The sequence below is a fragment of the Glycine soja genome, chromosome 7, assembly GCF_004193775.1.
Source record: "Glycine soja cultivar W05 chromosome 7, ASM419377v2, whole genome shotgun sequence".
NCBI lineage: Eukaryota > Viridiplantae > Streptophyta > Magnoliopsida > Fabales > Fabaceae > Glycine > Glycine soja.
This window is the reverse complement of record NC_041008.1, coordinates 37,081,642-37,109,545: the sequence shown is the minus strand read 5'-3', so window position 1 is coordinate 37,109,545 and position 27,904 is coordinate 37,081,642. Positions and strand designations below refer to the sequence as shown.

The following is a 27,904-nucleotide window of genomic DNA, read 5'->3' as shown; positions in this document are numbered from 1 at the left end:
TTAATAACCATTTACCTGCTCACAAAAGGTGAGATTATTGGAGTGAGCTACCATAAACCGGCAAACTTCAATCTTAGCACACTCCTTTCGAAAGATTTCAGCCACAATTGTGTCATTCTTAAAGGATCTTGGTCCTGTCCTAAAAAACAAAGTCATCCCTATCATTGGTGATCCTATATCATTGATTTCTACATCACTCCCCTTCAAGCTCACATTACAAAACATCCTAGCCTTGCACCTCATTAGATCATACACTTCCATTCTTCTTTCTTTGACATGCCACCCTCATTGTGCCTCATAACTACAGCCTCCTCAAAACACAATGGCCCATCTTCATCAACTCCATCAAACCTTTCAATAATTGGTGGCCCATTAAACATGGCCTCCATCAAGGTGTCAACCCACAGGCCCATCTTGAACCTGAGCTCACCCCAATGATACAAAACCCACCTTGAGGGCAATTTTGAGCAATTGTTCATCTTATGCCAAGCCACAAATGGTACCATGGCACATAAACCATGCCACAAATTCTCATAGTTGTAATGGTTATATGACACAAAAGTTAAACCTCATGAAGGTGGTGTTATAAGGCAATGCCTCAGGCCATGCCAAAGCATAGGAGTTCCATGACCCGACATGCGTGTCGCATCCTTTGAGACATAGAAGCTTACCATGTGATGGTTCTGATGGGAATTGCTGGTATTGGACCTCACCAACTTCATGTGTGTCATACATGGAACTCATGAACCATGTGTGGCCTTCAAGAGGTGCACGTGCATAACGGAGATCCTTGAGTGGAAGAAACGTGACCGAGGAACCAAGCTTATGGACCGTGGAATTGAGCTCATTGTGAGTGGTGTTGAAGATAGAACTTTCCCATGATGATGGTGGTGGTGAAGTTTGAAGGAAGAACCGGATGTGCAATGCAATGAAGAATGTGACACAAGTGATGAGGATGCCAATTGTAAAATTACCTCGACTGTGTTTGATATGGATAAGCTTTTGAGGGCTTAATCTGCATATCTCATTACGTGCTTTGTTAGTCATGGTAATATTGGCTATGAAATGAAAAGAAAATATTTAAAAGAATGCATTGAAACATGGTAAGGCCAATTGATTAACGATTGGATAGAGGTGGTAACTTGTGTATATAAAACAACCCCAAAAACATGTTATTTGGCTTAATTAATGAAGAATGTGACAGGTATAGTGGCATTGAACTTCCGTAATCCACTTTTGGAGAAGACATAGATTTTGAAACTTAAAGTTCTCCTAAAATACTAGTGAATGTAATACGTTGTTTGCAAGTTTTACTGCTTTATTGGTACACCTATTGCCCTGTCCTACATAGAAAAAACAAGATTGCAGAAAAAAAAAGGGAACGTTACAAATTTCATATTAATAATGTTACTAGCCTTGCCAAAGATCCTGCACAATATATGGAGGAAACCTTGAAACTTGTATGAGCATTCAGTTGAGATCATGAAACCAATGTGGTTCCCTGTAATTATAAACAGCTCGAGCATGTGAAACCAATCATTTGGATACCACACTTAAGTTCAACCCAAGTTGCTTTAGTTAAATGTTAACACACTCGGTTTTCCAGGAACGTATGAAACTTCATTCACAATTCAACTAGTTTCTGATGCATAACATATATAAAAATGACTAATCCAGACAAAATGGAGGTGTATTACCTACTGCTTTTCTCTCTCCTTTAAGTTACGCAAACAAATATGAATTACTTTTTTTTGACAGAAACAAAAAATATGGATTACTGAACATTAGTCAAAACATAATCTAACAACTACATAATAATACACAATTAAATATTTAATATTATTATAAAAATTATTTTATATTTATAATCATTCAGTTTTATTGTGCTCTCAAGGTGTAATATTCTTAATATTTGTATATTCTCATGTAACCGAAATATTCTTATGCAATTTAAAAGTAATACACTAATTTAATTAAAATATAAGACGTGACAAAGAAAGAATAATATTTGTATAGTTAAATTTATTTCATTTATATAACAAGCCTTTCTATACGAACAGAGGACAGGGCAGAGGGAAAGGTATCATGGCCTAAGCCTGAATTTCTTTAGTTCCACCTCAATTTTTTTTTTTTGAGACATGCTCATAATGACAACCAAAAAAGTAAACATTTTCTGTTAGCTCTTGGCTCCCATAAGATAAACTTTCTTGCTTTGCCACTCCCTTTTTGAACCACTTAGTTTAAAGTATATAAGACAACGATTGGTAAATGGCTTAGAATAAATAAAAACATAACATATATTTGTTTTTAATTTAGTGCATTATAATTTTTAAATATAAAATGAGAAAGTAGTATCTTTTGATTTTATTATAAATGTAAAGTTATTTAGAAATTGAATTTGTCTAGTATGCGCATGTGAAATCAAATGACGGTGTCCTTTTAGTTAATTTGATTCGCCATAGAAAACCAAATCCCTTATTGGCTAGCTTATTGTACTTTACAAAACATTCTTTACAAAACCAAATCCCAAACTCTAACTTTTGAGCCTATTGCCAACACTATATGATTCAAATTCAGATTTTAACTTTGTCTAGCACAGCCTTCCCATTAAGCCGGTTGCTTCTCTGAAGTTGCATATAGTCTGTATGTTTCATCCCAACATACGCTGCTGGATTCCTTTGATTGTCTAGTAACTCATTAGCTGGTTCCACCACAGTGTCTAAGGATGGTGCAATTACTACAGCTAAGGACATTCTTGTAGCTTTGTTGCTCACAACTGCTCTATGTAATACACTCTTGTACTTGCCATTGCTCACAACCTATTGTAAAACCAAAAGAGTTAGAGGTTATCACATAATGAAAATCACTGTTATAAAGTAAACAAAATAAAATATGAACTAAAATATAATTTTGGTTTCTTATCTGAATTTTTGGTTTCAGTTTGGTTTTTTAAGTTTAAAAAATTTCACTTTGGTTGCTTAAAGTGTTTCTGTTAGACTAAGTTGGTCTTTTTGTTAATTTATCAGAGTGAGTTGGTCAACTTAGCAATATGTGACCAAAGTTCACACCATTCATGCCAAAAAAACTAATGAAATGACCAATTTGATACTCATTAGACTAAAGTGCTTGAAACCAAAAGTTGAAATGAGGGTGTAAAACTATATTTTAGCCTAAAATATGCTTTAGCGATCAGGGTTTTTGCTGTGTACCTCAAGGTGATCAGACACAAAGACTAACAAGCAGTTTACAGTTGAACTGACATTGATCCACTTGCCATTGTGGAGCACTTGAAGGCCACTAACCCCGTTCTGCATGAGGAGGTTCAAGAGGCCATGATCAGAATGTGGGGGTATTCCCATTGCAAGTTCAGGTTGTGGACAAGGTGGATACATATTTGCTGCTATCATTTGCCAACCAGAATCTAGGTTCATTGTATCCTCTATGTAATTGGCTTCCAATCCCAAGCTTTCTGATATTCCTTTTAGTAGTTCCTTTCCCACTTTCCAGGTTCTTCTACAGTACTCTGCTGATGTATCCCTTCAACAGCAAAACATGTTAAGTTTAGCATACCGAATATCTTATCCTAATGGTTAGTACTTACTACTTAGCACACATTTCTCTGCCTTGCTAGCACATATAGATTTGAAATATGTTCTTAATTTGGATTTAGAATTACAATTATATATTTATCATGTTTTTATGATTTTTTTTATAAATATCAAATTTTAAATTCCAACTTGCAACTTCAACTTTTAGTAACTTCCCCTTCCAACTTCCAACCTGCATTTTCAACTTTCAACTTCCAATAACTTTCATTTCCAACTTCCAACTTCCATTTTTAAATTTCAACTTCCAATAACTTCTACTTCCAACTTCCAACTTCCAAATTTTAATTTCAAATTTCAAATTTTAATTTTCAATTTTCAAATTTAACTTTTCAAATTTCAATTTTCAATTTTAAATTTCAAATTTCACTTTCAAAATTTCCTTTTCTAAATTTGAAATAGTTTTCTTAAAACATGAAACTAATTTGAAAAATTTAATAGATTCTTTAAAAACAATCAAAAACTCAATCAGGAACAAACATCAAAGACAATACAATCAAACACACAATAAAAAATACAATCAATCAATCATCAAACACAGTCAATCAAATTCAATCACAATAATCAAGAACAGTCTAAACTCAAGTAGAAAACAAGCATCAAAAGTAATCAATCAAAGACAAGTGACTTGTTGGTATCATTTGATATTACTTGTTGGGGTTGTTGATCAAGTGACCTTTGTTTGTTGTCTCCATATATCGCATATTCACTTTTCTTGGGGAGAAATGTGGCCTTCGTTTGCTGTCTCCATAAATCACATATTCATTTATCTTGGAGAGAAATATGAATAAACTTTGATGCATGCCATGTGTTTGGAGAAATTGCTATCAATGTATTGACTTTGCTCTTCTCCATTTTCATAGTCTTTCATCATGATACCCAGACTTATGATTTTCTTCTCTAAATCACTTGAATAATTTATGACATTATCTTCCCAATTGATATATCCTTTCTTTTCTTTCTTCTCTTTGAAATTCATCTTGTCGGATTTTTCCATTCTTCTTTGAAACACAGGACAATTGAATCTCATGTGCCCAAGTTGATCGCACTCAGCATTTTGGGGCTAAAGAGGAACCTTCTTCTTTCTTCTTTCATCATCATCTTCTTTCTTCTCTAGTTTTTTTTATGTAGTTGCATTTCTCTCTACCATTGTAGGAATAAATGAATCAAATTCAATGGCTTCCCGTATCTTTAGATCTATGGCTTCTATAATGATCTGCATTCGGGTTTTCCAATAATGATAACCCTCACCATTGAACATAAGAGCCTATTGATATAATTTTTCTCAAAAAATGGAAATTTGGATGAGGCCATATCTATTCTTGAAGTTTTTAAACTTTATACAAGAATCCCGCTCTAATACCACTTGTTGTTCTTAAAAACTCTGAGCAAATTCGTGTTCTAAGTCACATATATATAGACCATTGATGGTCATGTAAAAAACCATTTGAGAAGTTGTGACTCTTAGAAATATTTTTCTGAAAATCTTGTCTGGTAATCGATTACAGGATTTGTGTAATCGATTACAGCTTTTAAAATTTGAATTAAAACGTTTATTAATTGCTGGTAATCGATTACCAATATTGTGTAATCGATTACACAGTCTAAAATTTGAATTCAAATATTTAGTGGCTGTTGTAAATCATTTTTGGCCACTGGTAATCGATTACATCCTCTGGTAATCGATTACCAGAGAGTAAATTTCTTGAAAAACACTTTTTAACTTAAATTACTTGGCCAAACCTTTTGCTATATCAAATAGGAATTCCCTTCCTAAAATACTAGTGATCATCTCGATGTTGTGGCTTGTATTCTTGAATCATTGTCTTGAATTTAAACTTGAAAAGCCCATTTGCATTATTTGCATCAAATCATCATGATCATCATCAAAACACCAAAGACATTTGCTTCTACAATCTCCCCCTTTTTGATGATGACAATATAAGTCCTGAAATCAAGATTCAAGCAAGCAATGTATATATATAAAATTTGCGTTCACTCCCCCTATGTTTTGGAATTGATGATCACGTTTTGGAATTGATGATCACTTGATTTCTAAGTTTTTTCTAAGCCTTTCTACACCCCATTTTTCTCCCCCTTTGGCAACATCAAAAAGCCAAAGTACTTGGGAATCAACACAGATATAATAATGAAGTGGAAATAGAGTAATTACAAAGTATAAGGCATACCCAACCAAACTCATAAATAAGACATAACCAAACCAGAATCCAAACATTTCAAAATTCAAAAACCACATAGTATCAAAGCATAAAAGTCTGAAATCCAAATACTACAAGATACATAAAGTACTGAAAATAATAATCTAAGTAGCATAGCCAAAATACACGGCTTATAAGAGACATAGATTTAGAAACTAAATTCTAAGAAGGTGGAGGTGGTGGTGGAAGATTGAAACTCTGACGAATGTAACCCACATCCTCTTCAAGCTGTGTGAGGCGAATATCCATGCCGGCAAAGCGTGTATCCAATGAGTCGAAACGTTCACCAACATAAGAACGAAGACCCCGTAATTCGGAAATGACTTCATTCATGAGTGTTGAATCATCTCGCTGAGGAGGAGGTGAAGGAGTACGCTCATCTCGAGGAGGGAGTGCGTCTTTCTTCAGCCATTGACCATTCCGATCCTTACGGTATCCAAAGGAAGTCACTGCACCAGCACCAATTGCAAAGGAACGCTTGACTTGAACAAATGGTTCATCATCAAGCAGAATTTGAAAATGACACAGAAACAAAGTTATCAATTGAGGGTAAGGGAGAGGTGCATTGGCCCGTAATGCCTTAAGCATTCGGTACCGAACCAAATGGGCCCAGTCGATCTGACGACCGGTAAGAAAAGCCCACATCAGAATCAAATCCTCCTCAGAGGCTTGTGCTAAATTTGAAGACGGGGGAAGCAAAATTCTAACAATGATATAGTGCATGATGTGATTATCAAAAGTTAATGATCCGGCCAGCAATCTACCGGTCATTTCAGCCTGGTCATTGCAGACCATGCGGCGAGCATCATGACTAGAATAATCAAATTTCCAGTCATCAACAATGGTGCCCTCAAAAGGTGCACCTTGACTGGGTAAATGAGTTAAAGAAAAGAACAATGACTGATCAATGATCATAGGAATACCATGCACCTCAGAGGAAATAATGCCATCCTGAATTTTTAAATTGCAGTAGAAGACCTTTACAAGTTCAGGACAATGTGGCAATTTTAATGACATGAAATCAACCAGGCCAGAATTTTGAAACACTTGATAGCAATCAAACATTTCATCATTAAAGAAATCTACGTCTAGGTACTTAGGGTCTAAGATGATCCTAGAAGAAAATTGAGAAAGGTACCGTAGACGCTGATCATCGGATGAAAACAAAGTGGATGATCTTGGAGATGACAAAGAGGGATGAATAGGTGCTGTGGGTACTTCGGATGGTCCGTGGCGGCGATGGGCAGCAACAGCGGCGATGGAGGATGATCCCTTTCTCTTCTTCGATGGTTCTGCCATTTGATGAAGTTTCAATGGATTTCAATCGGTGGAAGTGAAAGAGGAGTGAAAAAGAGGAAGATTGGGCTTTACGGGATGTGTTTTGGTGAAGATTTGAGTAAGATACGAAGGTTGGAAGATTTAGGGATGGAGGAGGCGTGAGGGGAGGCCTTGGCTGCGCATCAACACTGATTTCGTGAGTATTTATAGACGAGGACGAGTTGTAATCGATTACAAGGCTTGGTAATCAATTACAGGAGTAATAAGCCTTCTGATAATCGATTACAGGATGTTGTAATCGATTACAGGCTACCTGTTCTTGTGTAATCGATTACTCTGAGTGGTAATCGATTACCAGAGCACAAACTAGGCTAGTTCCTCTAAAATAACCTATGTTTATGCTAAATACATCTAACACTATCAATCATCATCACTAATATGTATTTAATTCATTCAAACAAGTATTAATCAAACAATTTGTTGGATCGAGTGGCCTCAGAATAATTAAGAAGGGGGGGGGGGGGTTGAATTAATTATTCCTAAAACTTTACCAATTAAAAATTACTCTTTTAAGGCTTTTACTTTTGTTGTTAAGAGAATATGGAGTAGAAGAGAAACTTAACAGAAAGTAAAAGCGAAAATTAAATGCACAGCGGAAAGTAAAAGAGTAGGGAAGAAGGAAACAAACACACAAGAGTTTTTATATTGGTTCGGCAATAACCCGTGCCTACCTCCAGTCCCTAAGCGACCTGCGGACCTTGAGATTTCTTTCAACCTTGTAAAAATCCTTTTACAAGCAAAGATCCACAAGGGATGTACCCTCCCTTGTTTTCTTTGAAACCCTAGTGGATGTACCTTCCACTAGAACTGATCCACAAGAGATGTACCCTCTCTTGTTCTCAGTCAAACCCAAGTAGATGTACCCTCTACTTGTACCACAAAGGATGTACCCTCCAATGTGTTAAGACAAAGATCTCAGGCTGTTACACCTTTGATACTTTGTGAATGGGGATACAAAAGAATTCTCAGGCGGTTAAACCTTTGAACGATTTTGTATTAGGGAATGGGAAGAATCAAAAGAATTATCAGATTGTGTCATTTTGAATTCTTTGACAAGGGAGATGGGAGACACAAAAGAATTCAGGCGGTTAGTCCCTTGTTCTTTTGGAAAAGAGAGAAGAGAGACACAAAAAGAATTCAGACAGTTAGTCCTTGGCGAATTCTTTTTGGCAAAGGGAGAAGAGAATGAAAAGATGAATAACACAAGTTTTCAAGGTTTGGAAAACCAGAAAACTTCAGAAAGCTTTTGGTACAAAGAAGAAGAAGAAGAACTTCAAAGAGATTTCAAGGCTTGTAAAGGATTGTTTGAATGAATTGGAAAAGTGTTCAAGATTGGAATAATTGATTAGAAAATGCAAAACAAAGCCTTGCTTTTATAGACTCTTCATGTCTGGTCAAGAAGGCCATTCAGAAGAGTTATAACTTTTAGAAAAACTTAAAACCCATTTGAAAAAGTCAAAACCTTTTTGAAGAGTTACATCTTTAGATTTTTCAGAAACAAACACTGGTAATTGATTACCACATATGTGTAATCGATTACACAAAGCTTTTGAGTGAAACAATGTGATTCTTCACTTTTAAATTTGAATTTCAACGTTCAAGAATACTGGTAATCGATTACCAAAACATTGTAATCGATTACAGCCTTTTGAAAATATTTGGAACGTTGTAAATTCAGTTTGAAAACATTTTCAAACTCATTTTGCTATTGGTAATTGATTACAACAATATGGTAATCGATTACCAGAGAGTAAAAACTCTTTGGTAAAGGTTTTGTCAAAAACTCATGTGCTATTCAAAGTTTTGAAAAACTTTTTAATACTTATCTTGATTGAGTCCTTTCTTTATTCTTGAATCTTGAGTCTTGAATCTTGATCTTGATTCTTGAGATCTTGAATCTTGAATCTTGATTCTTGTTTGTAGGCTTTCTTCTTGAGTCTTGAACTCTTGACTTGTTCTTGATTCTCTTGAGATGTTCTTTGATTCACTTGAGCTTTTTGTTCATCACTTTTGTCATCATCTTTTGTTGTCATCATTGTTATCATCAAAACACCTTTGAATCATTGTTGATTCATCATGAAGCTTTGCTTCCACACAATTAACACACACCAATCAAATATAATCAAATACTTACAATTAAGCACAATCAAACAAAAGCAATCATCAAAACATAATCAAAAACAATTATAAAAGACAATCAACATAACTATCAATAAAAAACATTAATGAAAATCAAATATTTAAGGAGTAAACAAGCATCAAAAACTCAATTTGCAAAATCCTTATAGATTTTGCAAGTGTTTGGTCAAGGATTTCTTTTGAGAGAGCATTTGACAACGAAGTTCTTTTGGAATCTCTCTCATTGTCTTTTGAGAGGATAAGACATTTTTGCCAAGCAAAAATCTCTCTTTAATTTTGTCCCAAGTCACACATATATATAGGCCTTTGATGGCCATTCAAAATTCAAATGATAAGATGTGACTGTTGGCGATATTCCTTGAAAATTCTCTCTGGTAATCAATTACAGAATTAGTGTAATCGATTACACAGTTGTTTTTCTTGAACAGTTGTGACCCTTCATTTAAAATTTGAATTCCCAACGTTCAGAGTCTCTGGTAATCGATTACATATGATGTGTAATCGATTACACACTTTCAAACCATTGGTAATCGATTACATGTGCCTTGAATGACTTGAAACCTTTCATTGTGAGGCAAGGCTTGATCTTGAAGAAATCTTGAATCAAGGCTTTGTTTGTTGAAACAATCTTGTATTAATCTTGAAGCAAAATAAGCCTTGTTTGATTCTTCTTTTGACATCATCAAAATCATGTATACATATATTCACATTCTCCCCCTTTTTGATGATGACAAACATGTGATTTCTTCTCAACACCATCAAAGCTTGCATGATTTACATTCTCCCCCTTTCTCAAGCAAATTCTTAATCCTTCTTGACATCATCAAAATCTTCATGATTTACAGTAGCAAATTAGAATGACAATAACTTTTAACTCGGATGTCCAATTGAATCCTGTAATATATCGAGACGCTCGAATTTGAAAATAGAATCTCTGACCAAATTCAAACGACAATAATTTTTTAGTCGGATGTCCGATTGAGTCCAGTAATATATCCAGATGCTCAAAATTGCAAACGTAACCTCGTAGAAAATTCAAACGACAATAACTTTTAACTCGGATGTCGAATTGAATCCTGTAATATATCGAGACGCTCGAATTTGAAAATAGAATCTTTGATCAAATTCTAACGACAATAACTTTTTACTCAGATGCCCAATTGAGTCCCGAAATATATCCAGATGCTCGAAATTTAAAATAGAGTCTCCTAGCAAATTCAAACAACAATAAGTTTTGACTCAGATGTTCGATTGAGTCCCGTAATATATCGAGACGCTCGAAATTGAACATGAAAGCTCGTAGCAAATTCCAACAACAATAACTTTTAACTCGAATGTCCAATTGGGTCCCGTAATATATCGAGACGCTCGAAATTGAAAACAAAAGCTCTGAGAAAATTCTAACAACAATAACTTTTTACTCGGATGCCCGATTGAGTCCCGTAATATATCGAGAGGCTCGAAACTGAAAATAGAAGCTCCTAGCCAATTCAAATGACATTAAATTTTTACTCAGATGTCCAATTGAGTCCCATAATATATAGAGACGCTCGAAGTTGAAAATGGAAGCTCGTAGCAAATTCAAACGACAATAACTTTTTACTCGGATGCCCGATTGAGTTCCATAATATTTTAAGATGCCCGAATTTGAAAACAGAAGCTCCTTGCAAATTCAAACGACAATAACTTATGACTCAGATGTCTGATTGAGTCTCATAATATATTGAGACGCTCGAAAATGAAAACAAATGCTCTGAGCAAATTCTAATGACAATAACTTTTTACTCGGATGTCTGATTGAGTCCCGTAATATATCGAGAGGCTCGAAACTGAAAATGAAGGCTCGTAGCAACTTCAAACGACAATAACTTTTAACTCGGACGTCCAATTGAGTCTCGTAATATATCGAGACGCTCAAAATTGAAAATAGAAGCTCTGAGGAAATTCTAATGACAATAACTTATTACTCGGATGGCCGATTGAATCCCGTAATATATCGAGACGCTCGAATTTGAAAATGGAGTCTCCTAGCAAATTTTGACAACAATAACTTTTTACTCGGATGTCCGATTGAGTTCTGAAATATATCGAGACGCTCGAAGTTGAAAATGGAAGCTCGTAGCAAATTCAAATGACAATAACTTTTTAGTCGGATGTCCGATTGAGTCCAGTAATATATCGAGACACTCAAATTTAAAAATAGAATATCCCAGCTAATTCTAACGACAATAACTTTTTACTCGCATGTCCAATTTAGTTCCAAAATATATCGAGACGCTCGAAGTTGAAAATGGAAGCTCGTAGCAAATTCAAACGACAATAACTTTTTATTTGGATGTCCGATTGAGTCCCGTAATATATCGAGATGCTCAAAATTGAAAATGAAAGCTCGTAGCAAATTCAAACAACAATAACTTTTAACTCAGATGTCCAATTGAGTCCTGTAATATATCGAGACACTCGAATTTAAAAACAAAATCTCTAAGCAAATTTTAACGACAATAAATTTTTACTCGGATGTCCAATTGAGTTCCGAAATATATCCAGATGCTCAAAATTGAAAATAGAGTCTCCTAGCAAATTCAAACCACAATAAGTTTTGACTCGGATGTCCGATTGAGTGCCGTAATATATCGAGACGCTCGAAATTGAACATGAAAGCTTGTAGCAAATTCAAACGACAATAACTTTTAACTCGGATATCCAATTGAGTCCCGTAATATATCGAGACGCTTGAAATTCATAAGAGAAGCTCTGAGCAAATTCTAATGACAATAACTTTTTGCTCGGATGACCGATTGAGTCCCGTAATATATCGAGAGGCTCAAAATTGAAAACAGAAGCTCCTAGCCAATTCAAACAACAATAACTTTTTACTCAGATGCCCGATTGAGTCCCGTAATATATCAAGACGCTCGAATTTGAAAATAGAATCTCCTAGCAAATTCTAACGACAATAACTTTTTACTTGGATGTTCGATTGAGTTCCGAAATATATCGAGATGCTCGAAGTTGAAAATGGAAGCTCGTAGCAAATTTAAAAGACAATAACTTTTTACTCGGATGCCCGATTGAATCCCGTAATATATCGAGACGCTTGAATTTGAAAATGGAGTCTCCTAGCAAATTCTAACGACAATAACATTTTACTTGGATGTTCGATTGAGTCCCGTAGTATATCGAGACGCTCGAAATTGAACATGAAAGCTCGTAGCAAATTCAAACGACAATAACTTTTAACTCGGATGTCCAATTGAGTCCTGTAATATATTGAGACGCTCGAAATTCATAAGAGAAGCTCTGAGCAAATTCTAACGACAATAACTTTTTACTCGGATGCCCGATTGAGTCCCGCAATATATCGAAAGGCTCGAAATTGAAAATAGAACCTTCTAGCCAATTCAAATGACATTAAATTTTTACTCAGATGTCCAATTGAGTCCCATAATATATAGAGACGCTCGAAGTTGAAATGGAAGCTCGTAGCAAATTCAAATGACAATAACTTTTTAGTCGGTTGTCCAATTAAGTCCCGTAATATATCGAGACGCTCGAAATTGAAAATGAAAGCTCGTAGAAAATTCAAACGACAATAACTTTTAACTCGGATGTCCAATTGAGTCCTGTAATATATCTGATGGAAGCTTGCCATTGGGGCTTCTATGGAGGCTAGATCTGTGAGCTTCAATGAGGTCCTTTAATGGTGATTTTCCACCATGGAGATGCAGCAAAAGACAAAGGAGAAGAGGTGAGAGGAGGCGCCATCCACTAGGGAATAAGCCATGGAAGAAGGAGCTTCACCACCAAGATGAGCCCTGGATAAGAAGTTTGGAAGGATGCTTCAATGGAGGAAAAGAAAGAGGGAGAGAAAGAGAGAGGGGGGACCACGAAATTGAAGGAATAAAAGAGGGAAAGAAGTGGAACTTTGAAGTATGTCTCACAAGACTCTCATTCATCAAAGTTACAATAAATGTTACACATGCTTCTATTTATAGACTAGGTAGCTTCCTTGAGAAGTTTTCTTGAGAAAACTTCCTTGAGAAGCTTCTTTGAGAAAACTTCCTTGAGAAGCTAGAGCTTAGCTACACACACCCCTCTAATAACTAAGCTCACCTCCTTGAGAAGCTTCCTTGAGAAGATTCCTAAAGAAGCTAGAGCTTAGCTACACACACCCCCTATAATAGCTAAGCTCACCCCCATGCCAAAATACATGAAAATATAAAAAAAAGTCCCTATTACAAAGACTACTCAAAATGCCCTGAAATACAAGGCTAAAACCCTATACTACTAGAATGACCAAAATACAAGGCCCAAAAGAAGGAAAAACCAATTCTAACATTTACAAAGAAGAATGGATCCAACCTTGACCCATGGGCTCAAAAATCTACCCTAAGGTTCATGAGAACCCTAGGGCCTTCTTTAGTAGCTCTAGTCCAAGCCTCTTGGAGTCTTCTATTCAATACCCTTGGGGGGTAGTATTGCATCATCCCCTCCACCTTGGAAAGGATTTGACCTCAAATTCCGAGGTTCTTCATACTCTAGGCTCCTTCCCTCGACACCTGTAAAAAAAACATATGTATTAGTGGTGTTGGGTATGTTAGAGTAGGGTAAGGTCTGAAAATCCCTTTCATGGACATCTTCCCATGAGGCAACATGGTTCCTCACCAACTCAATGAGTGGTGCTACAAGTATAGAAAAATATGGGACAAACCTTTTGTAAAAGTTTGTTAAGTCATGGAAGCCCCAAATTTCCCTTATACTTGGTGGAGGGGGCCAATCAGGAATGACCTTTATTCTCTTAGGGTCCGTGGGAATCCCTTGATCACTATTTAAAAAATTAAGGAAAGTAATGCAATAAAGCGTACCTTTTTCTGTATTTTTATGTTGATTATTCCTACAAAAAAATACGACAAACCTAAGGTGTCCCATATGAGCACCTAAGTTTGTATTAAAACCAAAAATAAGAACAAACCTATCTAATGAGTCCCTATGTACATCAATCATGAAGACGTTGGGTGCATGACTAATTTTACAAAAGAGGGTTGCAACACTCAACACATTCATCATATCACTTATTGTAGGGATTTGGTGCCTAATAATACCTATTTTGGGCACCAACAAAGCACAAGGATTTAAGCTCTTATGAACCAAACCCTCATCCAACAACTCCTTTACTTGAGGAATAACCTCAAGCCCAAGAGGTGTGGCAGTGCTAACAAGTGTCTGTTTACAAAAGAGAAAAGGTGGAGGTTGTCTAAGAGGGAAAGTTTCTTTAATGTTTGTCTTTATTGTAAAATGAGTTTCCTTCTTAGCTAACTTCTTGGAGGAGACACTTACCTCCTTACACTTCTCTTTAACCACTAATGGTTGTCCATCTTCTTGGGGGTAAATTTCTTCACTAGATTCTTCCCCTTTTGCTTCTTCACTTTCACTAGAGGAAGGTGAAGTAGTAGCCTCATCTTGACTACTATAAATGTCTTGGCCCCTCATAATCATGGTTTTTGTGGTGGGGCATTAAGAAGTAATGTGTCCTCTTCCAAGACATTTAAAGCACTTTATAGAGCTAGTTTTCTCTTGCGTACTAGCCTTAGGGGCTTGCTTTTCTATTGTCTTCCCCTTATCATCTTTGGGCTTAGAAGGTGTCACCCCTAAGATGCCTTGACCTTGGTCTTTCTTTGGATAAGAGTGAGAGCCATAAGATTTTGAAGTAGACTTCTTTTTAAGTTGTTACTCTACCCTTATTTCCCAATCTAAGTTAGCCTCTACATTGTCCTTCCCATGGAAGTATGAGAGGTTAATGTTAGCCGCTTGAGGCTTTCTTTCCTTTTCTCTTCTATGGGAGTGAGGTCTAAGATGTGACCTATGCCTTCCTTCGTAATAGTCACGAAGTTCTTCACTTAGGCTCTTGCAAGAGTTATGACTACTATAAGAGGCATGTTTTTCTCTTTTCATTTCTTTCATTATTTTTCTTCTTTCTTCCTCTCTTATTTTCTTTCTTTCACCTTGACTTATTTCTTCAACTCTTTTTTTTTTCCTTTTTCTTTTCTCTCTTGTTTTTATTTCCATAACTTGAGGGAACTCAACTCATCTAAGATTCTAGATAAATGGTCTTTATGACTAGTACCCTTGCCATTAACACTAGATGAATGATGACTCATGTTGGTTCCTAAGTTGTGGTTCTTTCTTGTTGGAGGTTTGAAAACAAAAGGTAAAAGAAACTATGGATGAAACTAGCCAAAATAAACACTAAAAGAGGTGTGAAAGATAAGGGAAAAAACTAATTGGTAAAATGCAAGCTATCTAGGCGGTTTGACAATGGAAGGTAAAGGAAATAAGCTATGAAAGTAAGCAAGAAAAGTAAACTAGGTGAATCCTAAGAGTGTTTGGATGACCACATTCAAGGTTCCCAACAAAACACTCACTATCCTAAGGAAAAATTGCCTAAAATTATCACACACAAATGGAAGTTTGGTAACCTATTAGAGGCTCCCATCACACTTCCAATGAAAGGCCTTTTTGTTACAAAACTTGAAAGCAATGAAGATAAGTAAATTGCAAATTAAAAAATTACAAAATGTCCTCAATTTTGGTGGTTGTTCTCTCTTTGGTGATTCACTCAATTTGGAGTACTTCTTAGTCCAATAGCTCTTAAAGTGGTTGGCCCCTTGCTTCTTGACTCAAATTCTTCAAGGGATGACACCAATCCTCCTTTTCCAATTCCCTATATGGCAACTCACAAACAAGGAAACAAAGAGACAAGCAATAACCAAAGACCAAAAAAAATGAAATGAAAGCTAAACCAATGGAGTTTTAACAAGACAATTTTTCAAGGATTATTCAACAATTAAAGCAATGAAAAGGACATAGAAGCAAGCTAGGACTCAAAGAGAAGCTTAGAATGGCTCTAGAGTAGAGTAAAAAAACTAAAAAAAAGACTCAACAAACCTGTAGCTTTGGCACTTGTCTCCACACTAATTTTCAATTGAAATTTCCAATTATAGAATAAATTTTGAGCCAAAACAACAAACACACTTCCCTTTCACCTTTTTTTTTTCTGGATACTGATTTTCCAGCCAACTTGTGTGATTTTTCGTATTTTTTATTTTTATCCAAATCACTTGTTTATTTTTTTATAACTTTTTTCCAGATGTCTAGAAAATTCAGTAAAAATTTCAGCTCAAAATTCGAAGTAACCAATTCTAGGACTCAAAGAGAAACCTAGAATGACTCTAGAGTAGAGTAAAAAAACTAAAAAAAAGACTCAACAAACCTGTAGTTTTGGCACATGTCTTCACACTAATTTTCAATTGAAATTTCCAATTATAGAATAAATTTTGAGCCAAAACAACAAGCGCACTTCCCTTTCACCTTTTTTTTTTCTGGATACTGATTTTCTTGCCAACTTGTGTGATTTTTCGTATTTTTTATTTTTATCCAAATCACTTGTTTATTTTTTATAACTTTTTTCCAGATGTCTAGAAAATTCAGTAAAAATTTCAGCTCAAAATTCGAAGTAACCAATTCTCAGTAATTTTTACAAGTTTGTATGTCCAAGCTGCCAGCACCAGCGATTTTTTTTTAAGCATAGTATATTGATTGCCTTGGGCTTACTTTCAACCTTCCTATGTATGTTGAACTCACTAGTATTGTTTACCACAGTTTTAAGAGTTCAATATTCACTTAGGATCAACATTTCAGCCAGCAATTCAATCACCAAAACTCAAATTCACAATAGACACAATCATAAGGAAACCTAAAAGTTCAAGAAAAGGTTCACAATCAAAGACTCTCTAAGAATTTTGCATGAACATGTTAAGGAATAATTAACATGAAAGATTTGACTCAAATCAAATAATAGGTTAAAAGAATTTCATACACTCATGAACAAATGAGTTAGACAAAGAAACAAGAAAATAAAATTCAGCACAACATAAGAAATCTTATGAGACAAGTTTCATGACTAGACATGACTTCTATGACAAAACTACAATAGGTGAACAAGTCACTCTAGATTTTTGAGGTTTTCTTCTACTTTAATATTTTTGTAAGAATTTTATGATTTAGGTTTCAGCCACAAAAAATAACAAGACAAAACTCAAAGGAACCTAAACTCAACACAATTCATGGTTCAAGAACAAGAACAAGAAATTTGAACCATAAAAAATCAAATCTAGCTTCTATAGCAAGTTTAATCGGTGGAAACTCTAAAGAATCATGTTAAAAACATTTAGCACAAGACATGTGAAGAGATACATGGAGAAAAAAAATGAAGAAACAACAATGGAAGAGAAGGTAAAACAAAAAATTAATGGAGGTTTAAGGAGCACCTACTTGAAGCTCTTGTGCTCTGATTACCACTTGATGGTGTTAAACAAGTGGCCTCAGATATCTTAAGAAGGAGGGGGGGGGGGGTTGAATTAAGATATTACAAATTATTTCCCCAATTAAAAATTCTATTTAACTTTCTATTCAAGTTATAAATTCCCTTAATAATGAATTTCTTAAATGTTGATTCAAATAGAACAATTTGAATATGAATACAAAAAAATAATAAATAAAGGAGTTTAAGGGAAGAGAAAGTGCAAACTCAGATTTATACTGGTTCGGCCACACCCTTGTGCCTACGTCCAGTCCCCAAGCAACTCGCTTGAGAGTTCCACTATCTTGTAAATTCCTTTTACAAGTTCTAAACACACAAGGACAATCCTTCCTTTGTGTTTAGAATTCTTTCACAACAAGAAACCCTTGGTCTCTTAATCCCTTTTCAGAATGAAGAAGAAGAGAAGAAGAAATCTCTCTTGAAAGAGATAGATTGAACAATTTGAGCACTCAAATAATTCCTTATTGAATCACAAGTAATTTGGCCAAGGAATTTGTAAGAGGATAAAACGATTTTCCTTTTTAAGAGGATAAGACCTTTTTGTTCTGAAAAACTCTTACCAAATTCGTGTCTCAAGTCACATATATATAGGCCTATGATAGCCATTCAAGAACCACACAAAAAGATGTGACTGTTGAGAATGTTTTCTGAAAAACTCCTCTGGTAATCGATTACAGTATGTGTGTAATCGATTACAAGCTTTAAAATTTGAATTAAAACGTTCAGAAACTACTGGTAATCGATTACCATATATGTGTAATCGATTACACAGTGCAAACTTTGAATTCAAATTTTAATAGCTGTTGTAAATCAGTTTTGGCCACTGGTAATCGATTACATCCTCTGGTAATCGATTACCAGAGAGTAAATTTGTTGAAAAAGACTTTTTAACTTAAAATTCTTGGCCAAACCTTTTGCTACTTCAATTGGAATTCCCTTCCTATTTAATATACCCTTTCTAAGACTCTAGAGACTGTCTTGATCATCCATCTTGAATATCTTTAATTTCTTTGTCTTGAATAAAGCTTTGAGACGCATGTGAAACTTTGGCATCATCAAAACATTCAGCTTGATCCTTTGTCCACAATCTCCCCCTTTTTGATGATGACAATCCCTGAAATCAAGGCAAGCTATATACAAGATGATAGCACGTTCACACAACCCTTACTCCCCCTATCTTTTGGCATGTATGCCTAACTTTACTTAATGATAAATTTCTAATTGATAATTGATTTCTAACCCAAGTTCTTCTCTCAAGTTCTCTCCCCCTTTGGCAACATCAAAAAGAACTAAGCAACATAATCAATATCCAAACAGAGCCAAACAATAAACCAAAATAAATCCATACATTGTCATAACCAATCCAAATCAAAGTCAAGAAATATAATATAAGTGCAAGATTACGATAACTAAGCAATAATAAGCCAAATACATGGCGATAAACCAAAGTACTAATAATACTTAATTACTAATAATACTTAGTCATAATACTTAAGCTAAGACGATGATGGAGGCGGTGGTGGTGGATCAAAGCAAGTACGGATGAAGGAGACATCTTCTTCAACTTTGGTGATCCTTGATTCCATGGCATCGAACCGCATGCCGACTTGCAATTCCATGGCATCAAACTTGTCACCAACAAAAGTCTGAAGTCCATCAAACTTGTCCATAAGCCTTCGAAGAAGAGTGGAATTATCTTCAACTGGTAGGTTTCCTTCTTCATCAGCGGGTTGAGCGCCCTTTTTGATCCAAGAGCCATCATGGTCTTTGCGGTAACCAAAAGAAGCAATCACAGCAGCACCAATTAAAAAAGATCTCTTGATTGGAACATAAGGTTCAGAATCAAGAGGAATTTGAAAATGGCAGAAAAAGAGTGTGACAAGATGTGGATATGGCAAAGGTGCATTTAATCGCAATGCCTTATGCATGCGATATCTTACAAGATGTGCCCAGTCAAGTTGACGGCCAGTATGAAAGGCCCACATGATAACAAGATATTCCTCAGAAACTTGGGCAAGATTGGAAGATCGTGGAAGCAAAATCCGCACAATCAGATAATGTAGGATGCGGCTTTCAAAAGCCAATGAACCGGCAAGAAGGCGTCCGGTCATATCCGCATTGTTGGTGCAAACCAACTGGCGGGCATCATGTGCAGAAAAATCAAACTTCCAATCATCATTCAGTGTACCTTCAAATGGTACACCGTCACTGGACAGTTGGGTTAAGTCATGGAAAAGGGATTGGTCAATGACCATTTTTATCCCAAAAACCTCAGAAATTAAAGTGTTGTCTTGAATTTCAAGATTACAATAAAAGGCTTTAACCAATTCAGGATAAACAGGCAATTGTAATGACATGAAAGGTATAAAACCTAGGTTCTGAAAGGCTTGAATGCAATCAAAAGTTTCAGCAGAAAAGAATTCCATATCAATAAACTTAGGGTCGATAATGGAACGAGATGAGAAAAGATTTGAATACCGTTTCTGCTGTTCTTCGGAAGAAAACAATGTGGAAGAGGATAATGAGGGTGGAATTGGTGTTGTGGATGCGCTAGTGGCTCCGGAACGATGAGCTCTTGAAGCTGAAGCGGAGGCGGATGAACCCTTACATTTCTTTGACGATTCTGCCATTTGAAGGAGTTTTTGCAAATTTCAATCGGTGAAATCAAAAGAAAAATGATAAAGAAGAAGATTGCAATTTATGGGAGTTGATTTGATGAAGAAATGAGTGAGATAGGAAGATTTGGAGGTTTGGGAATGGAGGAACGTCGCAAGGAGGAAGGGGCTGCGTAGGGATTTCTGGAAAATGTGATATTTATAGAGCAGGACGCGTGGTAATCGATTACAAGTAATGGTAATCGATTACAGGAGGAGGCAGCCTATTGGTAATCGATTACAGGCCATCTGTTCTAGTGTAATCGATTACAGTATTCATGTAATCGATTACCAGAACAAAAAATAGACTTTTCCTAAAAGAAAAACTTATTTCTAAGTCTAAAAACTTATACTATCTTAAGAGTTAATTATACTAACAAGAAAAGTAAACTAAATTAAACAAAACAAGTGTCATACTTAATCAAAACACAATCAATCATTCATAAAAATTACTTATCCAAATCACTAAGGTCTAAAAGGCCTAATTCTCTTCTTATTGAAAAGAATATTTCTTTTGGGAGAGGTTTTGTAAAGATATCAGCAAGCTGATTCTTTGTATCAACAAACTCTAATATACAGTCTCCCTTTAGGACATGATCTCTAAGAAAATGGTGCCTAATTTCTATATGTTTGGTTCTAGAGTGTTGAACAGGGTTTTTGGATAGATTTATGGCACTAGTATTATCACACCTAATAGGTATACGATCAAGAAGGATACCATAGTCAGATAATTGTTGCTTCATCCATAAAATTTGTGCACAACAACTGTCGGCAGAAATATATTCCGCTTCAGCAGTGGATAAAGCAACACTGTTTTGTTTCTTACTATGCCATGAGACAAGAGTGGATCCAATGAATTGACAAGTTCCACTTGTGCTTTTTCTATCAGTTTTAGATCCGGAAAAGTCAGAATCAGAATATCCTATTAAATTACATGTTGAGTTCTTAGGATACCATAATCCTAAATTTATTGTACCTAATAAATATCTCATGATTCTCTTAACTGCACTCAAATGTGATTGTTTGGGGTTGGATTTAAACCTAGCACACATGCATACACTAAACATAATATCAGGCCTACTAGCAGATAAATAGAGAAGAGATCTGATCATACCTCTATACTGTTTCATGTCTATAGATTGACCAGATTCATCTTTATCTAAGTAACAGCTAGTGCTCATCGGTGTAGCCATGTGTTTTGCACTTTCCATCCCAAATATTTTGATCAATTCCTTGCAGTACTTGGATTGATTGATGAATATACCTTCTTGAGTTTGCTTGATTTGTAATCCCAAGAAGTACTTTAGTTCTCCCATCATTGACATTTCAAATTCACTTTGCATATCAAGGGAAAACTCCTTGCACAATGAATCATTAGTGGATCCAAAAATTATATCATCAACATATATTTGAACCAACAAAATATCATTATGCTTTCTCTTTATGAATAATGTGGTATCCACTTTTCCTCTAGAAAATTCTTTTTCTAGGAGAAAATTACTTAAACGTTCATACCACGCCCTAGGGGCTTGTTTCAAACCATAAAGAGCCTTTTGTAATTTATAAACATGATTTGGTTTATCCGGGATTTGAAAACCTGGAGGTTGTTCAACATATACTTCTTCTTGAATTAAACCATTTAGAAAAGCACTTTTAACATCCATTTGATAGAGCTTAAAATTCATTATGGATGCATATGCTAAGAGCATTCTAATGGCTTCTAATCTTGCAACTGGAGCATATGTTTCTTCATAGTCTATTCCCTCTTCTTGATTATACCCTTTTGCTACTAACCTAGCCTTATTTCTAATAATTATGCCATGTTCATCTAATTTATTTCTAAAAACCCATTTTGTTCCTATGACAAGATAATTTTCAGGTTTTTCTACTAGTTTCCACACATTATTTCTTTCAAATTGATTCAGTTCTTCTTGCATGGCAATTATCTAGTTATCATCTACTATGGCTTCTTTTATATTTTTAGGTTCAATCATAGATACAAAATCCATATTATTGCATAAATCTTTAAGAGAATGTCTAGTTGTTACCCCTTTTGATATATCACCAATAATGTTGTCGGGGGGATGATCTCTTGAGGCTTTCCATTCTCTTGGAAGTTCATTATTTGCTCTAACTCCATTATCTTGAGAATCTTCATTGCTTCTTTCATCTTTTTCTTTAGAGTCATTTCCATGAATATGTGTATCTTCTAAGGAATCTGAAATATCATCTAAAAAATCCTTCCTTGGAAGAATGGCATTAGACTCATCAAAGGAAACATGTATAGACTCTTCAATTGTCATTGTTCTTTTATTATATATTCTATAAGCTTTACTATGCAGAGAATATCCAAGGAAAATACCTTCATCTGACTTAGCATCACATTTTCCTAAGTTATCTTTTCCATTATTCAATACAAAACATTTACAACTGTTAGTGTTTAGCTCTACTGAGCTTTAAAAGATTGGCTAAGATTTTGTTAAAACATAAGCACTTAGACAATGAAGGAAAGCTGGAGTTGCTGCACATGATGTCCAACGTTATGTCAAGGAATAAGATCGGGCTGCACAATGCACAAGGCAAGATAAAATGTCAAATGAAGAATTGAAGTTGCAGGATCCACGATGTCGGATACAATGTCCTGACATCCTGCTCGAGAATACTGGAGTTGCTGTGCAATGCAAGATAAAAGTCAAGTGCAGAAGTGAAGCTGCAGGATCCACGATGTCGGACACGATGTCCTGACATCTTGCCCGAAAATACTGGACACATAAATCTGTTATATCTTTAACAGATTATTGTGCAGTTAGCAAGAGATAAGAAGATCTATCTTTAGGAACGAATTAAAAGATCATTAAAGTTCGAATTTCAAAGTAGAAGAGTTCGTTCAGGGATTAAAGATTAAAGATTAAAGATTCAAACTAAAAGATCAAAAGTTATCTTTTAGTTCTTTAACTGCAGATTTTTTCAGAAGAAGATAGATCTCCTCCAGCACAAGCCGTTGCAGCCCAGAATCGTACACGGCTATATAATCATGGAGGCTGCACGAGTTCTGTACCAAGTCCGGGATTGAAGAGTTAGTTTGTGAGTTTTTGGGACTTGAGTCTTTTGTGAGCCACCTTGATGGTACCCTAACATCAAGTGTTGGACCTGAGTGTGTAGAGTTGATCTCTTGTGTCTAGAGTTGATCTCTAGTGTGTAGAGTTGATCTCTTTTGTTCAGAGTTGATCTCTGATGTGTCTTTGACTTAATTGTAAACACGGGAGTGTGAGTGAGAGGGAGTGAGCGGAGGTTCTCATATCTAAGAGTGGCTCTTAGGTAGAGATCGCACGGGTAGTGGTTAGGTGAGAAGGTTGTAAACAGGGGCTGTTAGACCTTGAACTAACACTATTGAGAGTGGGTTTCCTCCCTGGCTTGGTAGCCCCCAGATGTAGGTGAGGTTGCACCGAACTGGGTTAACAATTCTCTTGTGTTATTTACTTGTTTAATCTGTTCATACGGACACATACGATCTCCATGTTCTGAAGCGTAATGTCGTGACATCCTGTACGACATCTGTCCCCTGGTATCAGAATTTCAACAACCAAAGATATGAAGATGTTAGATGTTTGGTTTTCTGCCATTGAACAATTCATATGGAGTTTTCTTTAAGATGGGTCTTATTAAAGCCCTATTTAAAATGTAGCATGCAGTGTTAACGGCTTCAGCCCAAAAATATTTTGGAAGAGGTGTATCATTTAATAAAGTTCTAGCAATCTCTTCCAAAGATCTATTTTTCCTTTCAACAACACCATTTTGTTGAGGGGTTCTTGGTGCAGAAAAATTATGCTCAATCCCAAGCTTATCACAAAATAATTCAAATTCTTTATTTTCAAACTCACCCCCATGATCACTCCTAATAGATATAATCTTGAGATTTTTCTTATTTTGAATGATTTTTGCAAGTTTTCTAAATGCTTGGAATGCATCATTCTTATGAGTGATAAAAAGAGTCCATGTGTATCTAGAATAATCATCAACTATAACAAGAGCATAGTAACTTCCTCCAAAACTCATGATTCTGGAAGGACCAAACAAATCCATATGTAGTAATTGTATGGGTTGAGTAGTTGAAACAATGTTTTTAGATTTGAAAGAAACTCTAGTTTGTTTTCCCTTTTGACAAGCATCACATAGCCTATCTTTTTCAAATCTTAGTTTTGGCAAACCAACAACTAAATCCTTTGATATTAATCTATTTAAGTTTTCCATGTTTATATGTGCAATCCGTTTATGCCATAACCATGGATCATCATCTTTACTAAGAAAACATTGATTATTATCTAGTTTTTGACTTAAGTCTATCATGTAAACATTGTTAATTCTAAACCCTATATGCTTTATATTTGTATCATGTTTATGTTCAATGACACACTTTTAAGAATCAAATGATACCAGATAGCCTTTGTCACATAATTGACTTACACTAAGCAGACTATGTTTAAGACCTTCAACAAGTAGAACATTTTCAATGGAGGTTGAAGAATTTGTACCTATTTTTCCAACTCCAAGAATTCTACCTTTGTTGTTGTCACCATAAGTTACATGTCCGCTTTTCTTGGGAGAGATATGTGTAAATTTTGATTCGTCTCCCGTCATATGTTTTGAGCATCCGCTATCTATGTACCACTTTTTCCTCAAGGGTTCCTACAAAATCAAGGTTGTAACTTAGGTACCCAAACTTTATTGGGTCCTTGTGTGTTAGTATGAATAAAGGATCCTTTTGGGACCCAAATCATTTTAATATTGTTACAATTTCTTCTAAAATAGCATGTAGATGTGCCATGCCCTTTTCTTCCACAGTAAAAACATGTGATAGAACTAGAATTATATTTTTGTGTGGAAGTAGAGAAGTTTTTATGAAATTTTTGTTGTTTTTCAGATTTATATCCTAGTCCAGCCTTATTGGAGACATGTCTTTGTTTTCCTAATATGACATCTAAATTATTTTTACTATAAGAGAATTTTTCAAGTGAGTTTTTCAACTCTTTGATTTCTTTTTCATACTTTTCACAACAACTACAAGAATCTGACATTTTCTTGTCAGAAATAGTAGAAATATGAACTTTTTCATTTGGTTTAGAAATTGAGACTTCATTTCTAAGATGATCTAATTCTTTGTTTAATTTTGAAATTTCATTTTCTAAATTTGAAATTGTTTTCTTTGAAGATGAAACTAACTTTGCAAGTTTAATTGACTCTTTATGCAGATCAGCAAATGCATCTTGCAATTCATCAAAAGAAATAGATATGTTGTTTGAAGATGTTACCTCTTCATCACTTTCATAACTTTTAGCCATAAAGCAGAGGTTTATTTCTTCATTTTCTGAATCTTTAGAAGATTCCATATCGTTTTCATCCCATGTAATGTATGCTTTCTTTAATTTCTTTTCATTAATATTTTTCTTTTCAGACTTCTCCAGCTTTTTCTTGAAGATGGGACAATCAACCCTCAGATGTCCAGGTTGATTGCACTCAAAGCATTTTAGAGTAGAGGATGAAGTTTCTGTCCTTCTTTTAGGTTTAAAATTGGGTCGCTTTTGATTTCCTCTGACTCTCAAGAACTTGTTTAATCTTTTTACAAACAAACTAATATCTTCATCATTATCCAAGTCAATTGAATCTTCTTTATCACTATCTTCTTGGATTGCAGATGAGGCTTTAAGAGCGATTCCCTTCTTCTTCTTATCAGTTTCTTCATGCTGATTTAATCTTAGTAATTCCATTTCATGCTCCTGCAATTTTCCAAATAATGTAGCAAGAGACATACTAGATAAATCTTGAGATTCTGTGATGGTTGTTACCTTTGGTTGCCATTCTCTATTAAGACATCTTAAGACTTTATTTACTAGATCTTCATTTTGAAAAGTTTTTCCTAGAGATGCAAGATGATTAACTATGTGTGTGAACCTCTTTTGCATGTCTTATATACTTTCATTTACATTCATCCTAAAAAGTTCATATTCACGAGTTAAAGTGTTTATCCTAGATCTTTTAACATCTGTTGTGCCTTCATGTGTTACTTGTAGTGTATCCCACATATCCTTAGCACTTTTACAATTTGAAGCCCTAAAGTATTCATCTATTCCTAAGGCAGATGTAATAATATTTTTGGCCTTTAAATTATATTGTACTAATCTTCTTTCTTCCTCAGTCCAATCTGCTCTAGGTTTTTCAATTGTTGCACTTCCGGCTATTATAGAGGGAACATAAGGTCCTTGTTCTATGGCTTCCCAAATATTTAAATCTATTGCCTCTATAAAGATTTGCATGCGGGTTTTCCAGTAGTGGTAACCCACTCCATTAAAGATGGGAGGTCTATTTATAGAATTTCCCTCGGGAAACAAGTAGTTTGATGAGGCCATAATTCTTGAAGCTTCTAAACTTTATACAAGAATGAAGCTCTGATACCACTTGTTAAACAAGTGGCCTCAGATATCTTAAGAAGGGGGGGTTGAATTAAGATATTACAAATTATTTCCCCAATTAAAAATTCTATTTAACTTTCTATTCAAGTTATAAATTCCCTTAATAATGAATTTCTTAAATGTTGATTCAAATAGAACAATTTGAATATGAATATAAAACAATAATAAATAAAGGAGTTTAAGGGAAGAGAAAGTGAAAACTCAGATTTATACTGGTTCGGCCACACCCTTGTGCCTACGTCCAGTCCCCAAGCAACCCGCTTGAGAGTTCCACTATCTTGTAAATTCCTTTTACAAGTTCTAAACACACAAGGACAATCCTTCCTTTGTGTTTAGAATTCTTTCACAACAAGAAACCCTTGGTCTTTTAATCCCTTTTCAGAATGAAGAAGAAGAGAAAAAGAAATCTCTCTTGAAAGAGATAGATTGAACAATTTGAGCACTCAAATAATTCCTTATTGAATCACAAGTAATTTGGCCAAGGAATTTGTAAGAGGATAAAACAATTTTGCTTTTTAAGAGGATAAGACCTTTTTGTTCTGAAAAACTCTTATCAAATTCGTGTCTCAAGTCACATATATATAGGCCTATGATAGCCATTCAAGAACCACACAAAAAGATGTGACTGTTGAGAATGTTTTCTAAAAAACTCCTCTGGTAATCGATTATAGTATGTGTGTAATCGATTACAAGCTTTAAAATTTGAATTAAAACGTTCAGAAACTACTGGTAATCGATTACCATATATGTGTAATCGATTACACAGTGCAAACTTTGAATTCAAATTTTAATAGCTATTGTAAATCAGTTTTGGCCACTGGTAATCGATTACATCCTCTGGTAATCGATTACCAGAGAGTAAATTTGTTGAAAAAGACTTTTTAACTTAAAATTCTTGGTCAAACCTTTTGCTACTTCAATTGGAATTTCCTTCCTATTTAATATACCCTTTCTAAGACTCTAGAGACTGTCTTGATCATCCATCTTGAATATCTTTAATTTCTTTGTCTTGAATAAAGCTTTGAGACGCATGTGAAACTTTGGCATCATCAAAACATTCAGCTTGATCCTTTGTCCACAGATGGAAGCTTGCTTGTGGGGC

At 35.1% G+C, this 27,904-nt stretch overlaps 1 protein-coding gene and 1 pseudogene across 1 annotated transcript in view; both read right to left on the bottom strand.

The window, feature by feature from the left end:
* Positions 1-1,126, bottom strand: LOC114420643 (annotated as a pseudogene).
* Positions 1,127-2,503: 1,377 nt separating this feature from the next.
* LOC114420642 (protein DMR6-LIKE OXYGENASE 2-like) overlaps positions 2,504-27,904 on the bottom strand; it is a 68,621-nt gene continuing 43,220 nt past the window's right edge. The window contains exons 2-3 of the mRNA XM_028386487.1: positions 3,210-3,537; positions 2,504-2,819 (exon numbers count right to left, since the gene is read on the bottom strand). Of these exons, the coding sequence (XP_028242288.1) occupies positions 2,574-2,819; positions 3,210-3,537 (574 nt within the window). The 3' untranslated portion in view covers positions 2,504-2,573. The remainder of the gene's footprint in view (positions 2,820-3,209; positions 3,538-27,904) is intronic.